Raw genomic sequence first — 12542 nt, 5'->3', positions numbered from 1 at the left:
TGAAGTAGATGCCAGAGGAGAAATTATGGGTTGTGCTGGCGTCCTCAAAGAGGGACACATGTTTGAGTGCTGAGTTGTATTTAGAAAGGAGTTCTCATTACCCACGTGCTAGCTCCGCATGGAGAGGCCGAGCTGAGTCCAAACACCATTGCAGGGTTCGTTTAGTTTGTTTAGTATGAACTCAGCAATACTATTTGGTTGGATATTATTAATATTCAAAAGAGCCAGAGGTGCCAAAATAGCCCACAGGATAAACCCATACTGCAAAATACATGAGGAGTACACACAGCAGCAACCACCACACATTAAAAAGATAAAATCAATTCCAGTCATGAGGAAACGACATAGCTACTCCTGTTTGGCCTAGAGAAAACAACTCTATTCCACATGCAACAAATTCAGAATAAAGATTCTATAGACAGAGTGAATATTTATGATTTCTCTTAATGAGTACACAAAATACTGTTTTCAAAAGATAGGATCCCATTATGGTTATGGACACATTTCTCTCCTTTCTTTAACAGGGTTATGCAACAGCTATTGATTCCTGACTACAGTCTAAAGCACAATTAATGTACTTGTAAAAGTGTCCTTTTAATCACAGTGGACTTGTATAGCTCAAAGCACATCACTTAAACTAAATAATAAGTATTATTGCCTTGATACAGACAAACCCTCTAGCATCAACAGATGGCAGTAGGAAACAAAACCCTGAGGAGCACCTCACTTGGGCAGGAAAGCATCTAAACTGTCCTTCCCTATTTTGTACCAGGTTAATGAGAAGTCCATGCTAAATACCCAGCTTTAAGGAAGCTGGTTTGTTACCTGCTGCTGTTTGGCAGGCAAAGCCCCAGCTGTGGTTCCCGTGCTGGGCTCTGCTTCCACGCCATGTGCTAAGTTTCTTTCCTAAAAGCAGGTACCAAGTGCTGAGTAAGGCAAAGATTTTCATTTTGCCTGTTTCGCTCTTTACTTCAGGTTTTAGAAATGTGAGATACACAGCGGGAGAGAAGTATAAAGGGACAGGGAGAAATATTAAAGAAAAACATGTATTTTTGCTACCCAAAAGCAATGGTGCTCAGTGGATTACATCCTCTCATTTCTTTAAGATAAGTACAGTGTTCAAAGGAAAATCTCCTTCTCTCCTGAGCTATTCAGGCATTTTGAACACGATTACATCCTAAATATCACAGTATTTGCAAAGGATTTGGATCACAGTGATAGGTAGGTAAGGTGCTTTCCTTGCCTCCTTTCTATTTACTTCTGTATTTCATGCTCAATATCCTTGGTACAAATAGCTCTATCTCAAGTACAAATGTTATGATAAAAGAATAGGTTTTGAGCCTCTCACAGAGCATTACAAATGATGCATCCCAGACCAATACGCCAACTGATTTGTGTTGCAGCATCTCCCAACTAACCCTACATAACATCAGCAAGTAGCCAGACTGCTGCAAGGCAGGTAGGTCACCCAACTTGCACTAGAAACAAACTCTGGTTTGCCTGCCCTTCTCTCTGGATAGTTGTCTAACGATTGCTCTTAGGACAATATGGCTGCAGTTAATAACCTGCAGATCCTATATCCCACAAAATGGTCCTTAGAACCTGCAGACCAGGTATTCCTCCCAGGACACAAAGTAGCAAGGTATGTCACTCTGGAACATGGTAACCCTCCTTAATCATTATCAAAATGCAATGAAAAACAACATTTTCTATAAAAATTTGCATTCCAGAGGCTAAAGGGTATTTTCATCATTTTCTGAGGCCTTCCAAAAAATACCACATCAGAGAGCTGACTAACCCACCATATGGATACATCATGTAATATGTGTTGCCACATCCTTTCAATCAGTGCATAGCCAATATTCTGTATTATATGAATAACTAATTAGTTGCACAATTTATTTCCACAGGTGTCATTGCAAAATCTATCTGAGGAACATCATTTGCACTTGAGAGAAGGACAAGCATTGCAATTAAGTATTAAGCCATTTCGCCAGTGTGAGTCTGTCATGGAGTATGAAACGGCTGTAATTCACTTTTTTAAGACCTCGCATTTATAGCATCTATTTTCCACTCAAGGTTAGTGGTGTGCTGCACAGAGAGTTAAAAAAGGCAACAAAAAAACCTCACAGTTTTGTTATTCAAAGGGATATATGTACAGGCCTGACTGTACAGATTGGTCACACTGATAGGGTTTCTCTCAAGTCCCAGAGGACTTCTGGCTCATACACCTTTGTGAATGGCACTTGAAGGTTAGATGAATGCTCTGATTACGGAGCAAGAGACAGTCTGCTGTTGAAAGCTAATGACAATCCGGGGCACAACACATCCAGGCAGGATGCAGATCTTGTATACAAGAAAGATATTCAATCTGCGAGAACAGTCAGGATTGACGACTGATATCTCCCAGAAAGAGGCTTTGTTTGCATTAGGAAACTCCTACAGAATAAATGTAGAGAGAGAATAATGGAACCGGGCTGCTGAACTTTACTCAGTGCCCAGGAAAAGTTAAACTGGTCTCTGCAGCCACTGCTTCAGTTGCAATTATGCTGTTTAAATATATGCAGTCTTGTGTATCTGCCCACCAACCACTGAATACGAGGGGTATTTCCATTGTTGTTTATCCCTTATACCAGTTGGCAGCAATTTCCTTTAGAAATCTGCCCTTTACTTCCCTATTCCTGGTCCTGTTTTCACTTGAAGGGCCTCATAGCTCTGGTGGCATCTGCACATTCTTTCACCCACGTGTTCCCACAGAACAGGGGACACGAGTGCATCTGGGAAGAGCCACACACCCCACTGCAGGCTGCTCAACCACCAACTCTAACTGCTTTGTCTCTTTTCCCTTGAGCTCATCTCATTTTTTACTTCAGCAATATACTGTGTTCAAAACACCTTCCTGCCAAGCCTGCTTTCACTGTCCATTAGCCCGTCCTGAAGAGGATCTGCCTGTCTATGGACAGATGCTATTAGCAGCACTGTGAACAGGGCAGGGCCATGATTTATCCAGCCAAGATAAATCACTAAAACTCTGTCAATGCCCCTGCCATTTCCAAGGCATGTGTTTCCTGGGAATCCAAATCTAGGATTCCCCCTGCTAGAAACAGGGAAAGAAAGGGCACCAAGAGCTAAATCCTCCTTTCTGGTGCTGGGTATGAAAGAGATGAAGGCCATTAAAAGATAAAATGCAGGAAATGGAACAGTAACCTCCCTCACCCCTTTTTGCAACAGAAATACTTTAACAGATGGAAATCCCCAACAATCAACTGCCTCTTTAACTCCAAGCCTTATATCCAGTCGTATAAATAGATCTTGATATGCTGTCTACAAGAAACCTTTAGAAAAACTGTCTCTGATTTGGAAGGACCGTGGTTTGTCTTCTGTAATAGATGATCAGGCAGCAGCCTTGAAGGGATGTCAACAGGAGGAAAGGCCAAAGCAAAGTGGCTGTGGCTGTGAAATCAGTGTAAATTCTGCTCTGAGAAAGTTTCACCCAACACTGAGCGTTTCAGGAAGCCTTAGTTGTCATGGGAAAACTGCTAGATCAGATGTGCTCTCCTAGATTAGAAAATGGAGAGATGAGGACCTCTGCCATTCAAAAGAAACTCACCAAAGTCCACTTAAATTAGACTGAAGTTTAGAAACCAGGAACATGGTCTCTCATTTTAGTTGTACACTAATACATATGTGTGGAGATAGTCACATAAATCAATCCCATCTGTGTCACATGAAAATAGTTATATTTGTTACAGTGTGGAAGGTAAAGCTCATCCCAAGGTATGTCTGTTGTCTTTTAAGATGGTAGGACTACTAAGATTACTGGGATTGCACTGGTATAAACGAGAAAAAATTGCATCCTTTATGGCAAATCAATTGGAAAATAACGTCAGCTAGGTACAAGGCTACACTGGACATCTTCCCCTTGCTGACACCTCACAGGAATCTCCAAGTGGTTTCTGTAAACTAAACATGCTTCAGTATCACACACTAGTCTTTATAAATGACTTCTATTTCTCACCAATTACTTCCTCTTTCAGACCATTCATTTTTTGCATTTCCTTTAATTTTTGTTCTCTTAATCTTTATTAATGTAATGGACTTTAGACAGAAACATTATTTGTATTCATACTTACGGAAAATGTCTCTGCTGCCTTGTGAAACACAGCTGAGAGAAACCTTAATTCGGTTAGAATTATTGTTTTGCAAAATGAGTATTGTTACATTAGCTGAGCACTGTATTTAAATTGCTTTCTGCTACAATAGGTCTCATATGGACTATTTGGATAGTTCAGTACTGTACATGGAAAGGTAGAATGGCCTTAATAAAATCAAGCTACAAGTACATTTCATCTGCCATTTCATACTTTCAGTGCTTCATAATTAACTTTGGTCACAAATTACCCCTTCAAGCTCAAGGGATTAATTCTCCCTTAACTATATTTGTGCACTACAGGAAAAACAGTCATCCCTTGGTTTCCTGCCTTGGATGAGCAGCTTACTGCATTTTTAACCTACAATAATTGTGGATGGATTCCAGGTGTGTGCTTGCCCCTTATGGACTAAATTTCATGATGTCTGATTTCCTTTTATCTAACTCTAGGAACAGAAATGCCCTAAGCCCAGTTTTCATGCTCTGGTGCCCCTTTGCATGACCTAGACATTGGGGAGGTGCTTAAGCTAGTTCTGAGCCCAGGGACCAGGATGGATGCTGCAACACAGTGCTCATCTGACACAGACTGTTCCAGCTTCTAACACTTAGCAGTTTAACATCATCCTCGTATTTTTTTCTTATATTGGATCACCCACTTTTTAATCCCCTCCCCTCAAATTATTTCCCTTCTTCCTCTCTCATGGGCTGGTTTACCCTTTATCCCTCACCTCGGAAGAGTACTGATTTGTAGGGCAACTACTGTTAGTCTCCTTTGAACATTTGCCTTTTGGAAGACAAATAGAGAAAGGCAGGTGATTCCTGCCAGTGTCAAGGAGAGGTTCTCAAGACAGGCTCTTGACAAGTTACTTGGATGCCACTAAAATAAACCAGTGAGAAAAGGTCATCTTGAATTCAGCTATTATACACAGGCAACCACATTACCATATGTCAAAGACACTAACCTGCGTTAAAAAGAGTCAATGCAGATGAATACAAATATTTCAGCGTCCAAATCTCTCAAGCCAAATTTCAATATCCCAAGCCCTCCCACTAAGCTATTTTGGGATGATATTGAATGCCAGCGTTAAACTTTACAAGAATTTGAAAATAATTTGAATGTGTTTGCTTTCCTTTTTCTGTTTCTGACCACTTTAGAACCCAATGAACAACTACCAAAACTTTCAAGAGTCTATAATTATTTCAAATAAGTAAAAACATGCAAATGTTCACAGAAGTATAGCAAGTAGTTTTTCAACCACCTCTAGTTCTTCAGTCATTATTAAAGAACATTCTAGATTCCAAGGAAGAAATACAAATCATTAATAACACTCTGCACTAAGGACACTTAGGAGCTCTGGCTTTCTTACTACAACTGATACTTAGTAAGATTGGTTTAGGACACATGAGTCTGCAGCATGGGAGAGACTCATGAGAAGACCCAGCAGCAAAGTCCAGACCTGGCCCAAACAAGAACCAAAAAAATTCCTGCAGCCTTGTGATGGGCTTAGCACATTACATGGGCTTACACACATTAGTAAGGAAAAAGCTACAGACATACTGTCACCTGAATTTTCTCCATCTAAACCACTGCATACAAAAGTGTTTTAAAAAGGGCACTCAGCAAAGGGACCACACACTGCATATCCTCCAGGATGGTGATCACCTTGTAGAGGAGGTGGTTACTAATAAATGAATTAGGCTATATGAACCGAAGACCATTTGTCTGCTAAACGGGGACAAGAAAGTCTGTTGAGATCGTGTGTGCTGTTGTTTGGATAGTGAGACATGGGCATGACTGAATGCCTTTGGGAGATGGGAGGAAAAGAAGGACAGAAACAGAGATGACTGACACAATAGTGTACTGCCTATCTTGCAGGGGAAATCTGTCTGTCTGTTAAGGAGAGGAGAAAGGGAAAGAAGACATACAGATGGTTTGACTCCCAGTGGTGACAGGAGCAGTTGGTCTCCTCTCTGTCCAATACTGACAGTTGCTGTTACCTTATTTTAAGTCTCCTAATGAAAAAAGTGGGAGTCAGTTTGATACTGAAAAGAGCATAAAGGATAAATCACAGACCTAATCATAACCATTTGGTCTAGGACAAGTGATGGAGGTTGGGGACATCTGACAACAGCCTACAATAGCTGAATGTGCACTTCCCCACCCTGAGAACTTCAGACTGAGGAAAGAACATTTGTGCTATTTACTACAGAAATGGGGCTTTTAGAGTCAAGCAGCTACTGAGTGCATGTTTACAATGCTGCTTTCCTAGCAATGCATGACAGCTCGGGACCCATATGCTGCCATCTCATCCAGTCCCATTTCACTGCAGCATCACTCAGGCCAAAAGGACACCTTTCTGCACACATACTGCTATCAAAATAGGAAGGCACAAAAAAATGGCCCCCAAGAGTAAGATTATTTTCTCTATTAACTCTGCACTGCACCCAAAAGGCACCATTTTACCTAAGAAGCAGCCAGGGTTCCAGCATGTAGAGAGAGATGAATGGTTCTTGGTTTAGGGAGAAATAGAGCTTTTGCTCTTGGGAAATCTTGCTTTCCCTACACAGTGCTACCCCTGGCTTTGTTCTTCTCAGGGTGGTGGAAAAAAACCCATTTATTTCTGCCAAGACAAAATTTTCAGAAGCACACAAAATATTTTAGGACCCCGTGGGACATTTTTTCAAGGTAAATCTAATTCAATGATTTTCCCGTAAAAAAACCCAAACAAACCACCAGATGTTGGCAGGATTCCTTTTTCACCCAGTCCACTAATTTCAAAGGAAGTCAGTTATCTAACAGCTCTCTGCATAAAACAAGTGAAATAACAACATGAAGTTAAAGCAGACCAAATGTCAGAGTTCAAGGCCAGGTTGGACAGACACCTGGGTGGCATGGTCTAGTGCGAGGCATCCCTGCCTATAGCAGAGGGGTGGAACTAGATGACCTTAAGGTCCTTTCCAACCCTAACCTCTCTTATGATTCTATGAAATATACAGAATCAACCCCTTGCATGGATGCTGCCATTAATTCATTTGAATTTCATTTAGTTTAATTCTCTTTGGAACAGAAGCATACTCAATCAGATTAAGGCCATTTTAATTCACATTTGTCCCCTCTAATATGACACTCTACACTTACTTGGATTAAATTCCCCTCCCGTGTTTAGAAAAGTCCTAAGTAACCACAATCTTGGACCTAAATCTTGCACCTCTTTTGCACTACTGAAAATGGGACCTGGTTTTGTAAGTTAATTAGATGTTATTGGATATTTTAACCATAATCTTGCTTTTTCTTTTTTGCCTTTTTTTTCCCTCCGAATATGTCAGTAAACTTGGGCTGTGCCAGAAAGCCTTTGTCACCTGAACCTCATCTACAAATCCACCCAGCCACTTACTGCTTTGTTTCCTTGCTCTGCCCAGAGAAACAGGGGGTACGTGTGCTCTGCACCATGGACCCCTGCCCTCCTGGGGCTCCTTGCACCCCAGCAGACCCTGGAGCTGCATGTCAGGCTAAGCAAAGATCCTGTTTCCTTTCTTAAGTGTACCAAGATTGGGAAAACCACAAGGCAGGGACAAAGCAACTGCATGGAGAAAGAGAACAAGCTTTCATATCAAATCGAATCACACCACCACTGTAGCTCTTGTCTGACATAGGATACCCAGCAAGCAAAACCGGGAAGAATTAAGAGTGTTTTGAGAGAAACTGGAAGATTGACCCAAGGGAAGGCACACAGGGTGTTCCTCATCTTTCATAGTAGGCCATAACTATCTCCAGTATCAGAGCAGAGAGAGTTAATGGAGGTCCTCTCCCATCTTGGTGCATCCGCATCTCGTGCTGTCTGAGGATTGCTTCACATCCAGCAGTTCTCAGGAAAGGAGAGTTTGCAACCTAAGACCTAAGGACAAGACATCCTTCTGGAGATTTTTTTCATCTTTTCTCTCTCTTTCTCTAAGGAAGGATAATTACTGCATCAATAGCAAATCCTGACAGTCCTCTTGGTCAGAAGATACCAAGAGATTTGGCTGCTAATTTATTAGGAGATATGATTAGTCTTTTTTAGAGACCAGTCATTCAAACTAACCCATAGTGCCACGTTTGGTTTGTTTTTAAATAAATATAATGCTCAGCATTAGCTTGAGGTTCTCAGGAGCTGTGTTGTTTATTCCATCCTGATACATTGCCATTAGCAAGTGGCATCCCTGCCAGTGTCAGCAGCTACATGCATGCATAGCTATACCCAGTGCAGGTCAGGGAGCGTTTGCATTTCTGCAAGACAGATAATGCTGGAGAGCATTATCCTTTTCCCTGCTGCTGCTCCCCATGATTCAGCATGGACTCCAGTGCCTCCCTGCACAACCAGGAGATTTCTCTATTTGCTTTTCAAATGCTGATCCCAGGGTACACAGAGCATGTTATAGAGGATAAATGATGCTCTCATCACCCATGACTGCCTTTAGCTTGGTCACATTACATGTAAAGATGATAGGTCCCTTCTTTTCTATGGCATCCTCTTGGTGATGCCTTCCGAAGTCAATCCCCAAGCTCTTATGCAAAAGCAGAAATGATGCCCAGCAGTATGCACAACTCAAACAAGGCTCCACTGAGTTACCATTAAACCATATTCCAAAATTTACCTTAGTTCCTTGAAGGGGTCTGCCCTGACATTGGGAGTTTCTATAGATTTAGGGAACACTGTGCCTTCTGCTCCTGAAATCACAAAACAAAACAGAAGACAAATTGTAAACATTATAAGCTGTTATCAGGGGCGTGATTGTCAAATCATACCTAGCTGCAATTTTACCCATTGCCTGATTCCATTTCTTGCTTGCACACATCCCTTCTGTCCCCAGGAAAAGCCAGACCTTGATCATCTGAAATTGGTTGCCTTGATTACAACTGGGATTTGCCTGTAAACTGCACTTCTGGCTGTAAAGACACCTGCCTGCACCCCGAGTGTGGGAAGTGTTTGCCAACCCAACTGATGCAGGGAACTTGGAAAAGATACCCCCTGGTAACCAGGCATCTAATCCAGCTACATCACTCATTAATGAACCTGGATGGATGTCATGACATTATTCATTTTGCTAGGCTCAGAGATACTCACAGGAGAAACCAAATTTTTGCTCAATCACTGCAAATGTATCTCTAGTCGAGCTGTGCTCCTGCCTGGGGAAAAGGAGGAAGCTGTCCACCTGATGAAACACAGCACAGGCAGGCAGCAGACTCTGCTCTAGTCCCAGCCTGGCTACTGGTTTGATGTGTGACCCAGAAGTCATTTAACTTCTGCTCATTTCCCCCATCTCCTAGCGATCCTGGGGAAGGTAGCACTATCCCCATTTGCTGACTGTGTTTAGATCACGAGCTGTAAACTGCAAGGTAATATGAACAGCTTTCCTCAGTTTCAGGCCACTGCAATCCTCTTCTGTGGCCACCTGCATAGCCCAAATTGGGCCACTGCACCCAGACACCCCTGCACTGGTCCATATTCTGTGACTGAGACATCCTGTGTCTCTCTAGAAAGAGATGCTCTCCCCATGTCATTATTTTAAGCCAAATGTATCACATGCCACCCTCTGGTAAGCCTTTCTACTAATTCTTCTAATTAAAAAATGTGTATCTAATCAGAATTGGTCTCACTTTCAGCCGCTAAATCTTCATGTGGCATGCAATTGGCCATGCACGACCAGACTCTCCACCTTCTGTAGGTAGATATCTGCTGATGGTGACCCAACCACCCCAACCATCTCTGATTCTCTGAGAAGTCAGGGCTTTCTGAATCATTCACTGTGAAGCAGATTTCCTGGACTTCTCACTGCTCTCTTCTGAACCCATTCCTCTTTTTAAATACTCTGCTGGGACACAGGAGTCCCCAGGTGCTTTCACAGATGCTCTGTGCTGCAGAACGTCAAATTTTCACTCCCACTGAAACTTGCAATTAAAACACAGCTAAGAATGGTACTGTCTTACACACAGCAGTGCGCTAGAAATTAATGTTCATGTTCTCTAATATATAGCTGCCTACCCAGTGAGCAAGTATGACCTCTATTCTTAAATTCAGACCTGTGGTTGTGTGTTCAGACGCATTGCGAACAGTTAGATATTCATTATCTGTAGTCATCACAGCAATTTCAGTGTCAGCGTGCAAACTACACCAGTGACATTTTTTTCCTTTCCTTTCTTTTTTCTTTAAAGCCATTGGTGCAAACTACAGATCCTGATAAGCCTGTTTACATATACTCTTTGATATGTCTCTTTACATGTGCTGTTATAATTGTAACCTATATGCAGCCTGGAAGTCACCGCTACAGAATAAGAGATCTTCTAAGTTGATACAAAACATGTTAATACAACATCCTTCTGTAATTTCTCCTACAAAAGAAAACCACTTGTGGCTTCAATAAGGCTACACTTTCCCTGCGTTGAAATAAATTAACTAAGCTGTCCCACTGTGTTAAAGAAAAAAAGTCAGAATGACAACAAGAACTCTAACATTTATTAAAAAAACCCCAACTCCTTTTTAACCTAGAGAAAAAACCCCAAGCAATCTCAAAGATAATAAAAGCAGCCTAAAGTTTCAAGCTTTAAACTTGGGGATTGAAATTGATCTTATGGCACAATACAGATATTTAGCTCTTAACTTTAAGCTTTCATTGGTACAAGTTGTCAAAAGCAGCTGTAGCTTGCCAGCCATGAAGGTTATTACTATCAGATCTGTTCTCTCTCAACAGTTTCCAAATGATTTAAGTCTCTGCTTATCCACACAATTGTTTCGCTATTAGCTCTGCAATGAAACCTGGCAAAAGTTACAGCCTGCACATATCTGTGGAACAAAACAATGATTTTCAAGGGGAGGAGGATGAGTAAGTGCACGTAAGGAGGGGCACATAGATATTCTTGTACCCCTTCCACCTGTATCGCTTAAATGGTGACTTTATGCTGGTAATTTGGATTCACTTTTACACACCTTCAGTCAGCTACCTAAGTTATGAGAAGCCTCAAATAACAACCTGCATGTACCAGAAATGCCTGCAGAATAAGGTGAACTTTAGCATATTTCCAGTGACTTGGGATTTTCTAGGCTTTTGTTGTTTCATTTAAATGCAGGAAGCAACTTTAGAAACAAAGCCAGAGAAGACTCCAACGTGATCATTTCAGGAAGGCTGAAAATAAAAATATCTACTATTCCTTTCCTCCATCTCCTTGTTTTTCTTTCCCTATACACTGTTCTTAAACCCTCTTTTCCTTGTCTCCTTTATTCCCCGATCCCAGATTCTCTCCTTTGATACGAATTAGAAGTGAACGCTACCTGCCTTGATAAGGCTTCCTGCCTTGACAATATCATTACTTATTATTCTGTTTAAGAGCACAAAATCTCCCAAAGAGCCACTTGTCCCTGTCACTGAGTAGGACATCAGCCACTCAGGGCTGAGGGGATGCTGATGGACCAGGACTGAGATATCCCTCCCTTGACTCTGGCTGTCAGCAGCTGAGAGACTCCTTGAGCTGGCTGTATCATCCAGCCACTGCAGACACACTGATAGGCTGTCCTCACCTTACCTAATTATCCTTTTAATTGGCCCCATTTCTGAACCAAGGGGATAACAGATTAATTAAATGCTCTGGAGAAGTTTTTCCTTTGGTTTCAGCCTGCCGCCTGATGATTTCACTGGATGCTTGTTCTGCTTTGGACTGTGAGAACCACTAAATTGCCATCCTCTTTTTGTGCTACTGTTAATTTTATAGACCTCAAATGTGTCCATTCCCACCATACCTCTCTCTTCTACACTAAAGAGTCTCAGTCTCTGCCTCGGTAATTGGCAGCTCCCACAGTGCCTCCCGAAGGAAACTGCCTTGGACAAATTCAACTACACTGGACATCTGCGTCAAAAGCGTGGCTCTTGGCCACTACGGAAGTCCCTAGCCAGGCTGCGATAGGATCATTGTTGGATGGAGTTGAAAGTGAAGGCACTAGGCCGGGGGAAGTGGTTTTACTAAAGGCTTTGGCAAACAGGAAGAAAAGTTTGAGGGAAATGTGCTGTGGACACTGAACTGGGCTATTGTGGCTCTGCAGAGAACTAGGATATCATGGAGAAACAAATGTTTGACCTCAGGGAGCGGAAGAAGAGAGAGAGGGTAGGATTTAAAAATATGAAGTTCAAGGTCATTTGCTTAGAAAGTGGTGAAAATTTCTGCTCTTTGTTGGATGCTTCCAGGATGGGAACATCCCTGGAGAAAAGCCGAGCGCTACTCATGATTCATGGCAGCAGAACAGGGCCAAAGGGAAGGCAAACGCGACATTAAGCTGAAAGGCAAGAGGCAAGTCTAACAAGAACACGAAACAAATCACATTGTTTTAAGAATCGTGAGTGAATCCTTATGTAGCCCCAACTC

At 41.9% G+C, this 12542-nt stretch overlaps 1 protein-coding gene across 1 annotated transcript in view; it reads right to left on the bottom strand.

The window, feature by feature from the left end:
• The window catches only part of SGCD (sarcoglycan delta), a gene marked incomplete at both ends in the record, with an annotated part of 123102 nt that overhangs the window by 22494 nt on the left and 88066 nt on the right, over nucleotides 1-12542 (bottom strand). Inside the window, one exon of the mRNA XM_080627510.1 lies at nucleotides 8786-8858. Coding sequence (XP_080483636.1) covers nucleotides 8786-8858 — 73 coding nt within the window. The remainder of the gene's footprint in view (nucleotides 1-8785; nucleotides 8859-12542) is intronic.

Source organism: Psittacula echo (genome assembly GCF_963264785.1).
Source record: "Psittacula echo genome assembly, chromosome: 11".
In the NCBI taxonomy this organism is placed as follows: Eukaryota; Metazoa; Chordata; class Aves; order Psittaciformes; family Psittacidae; genus Psittacula; species Psittacula echo.
This window is presented reverse-complemented; position numbering and strand designations above follow the sequence as displayed.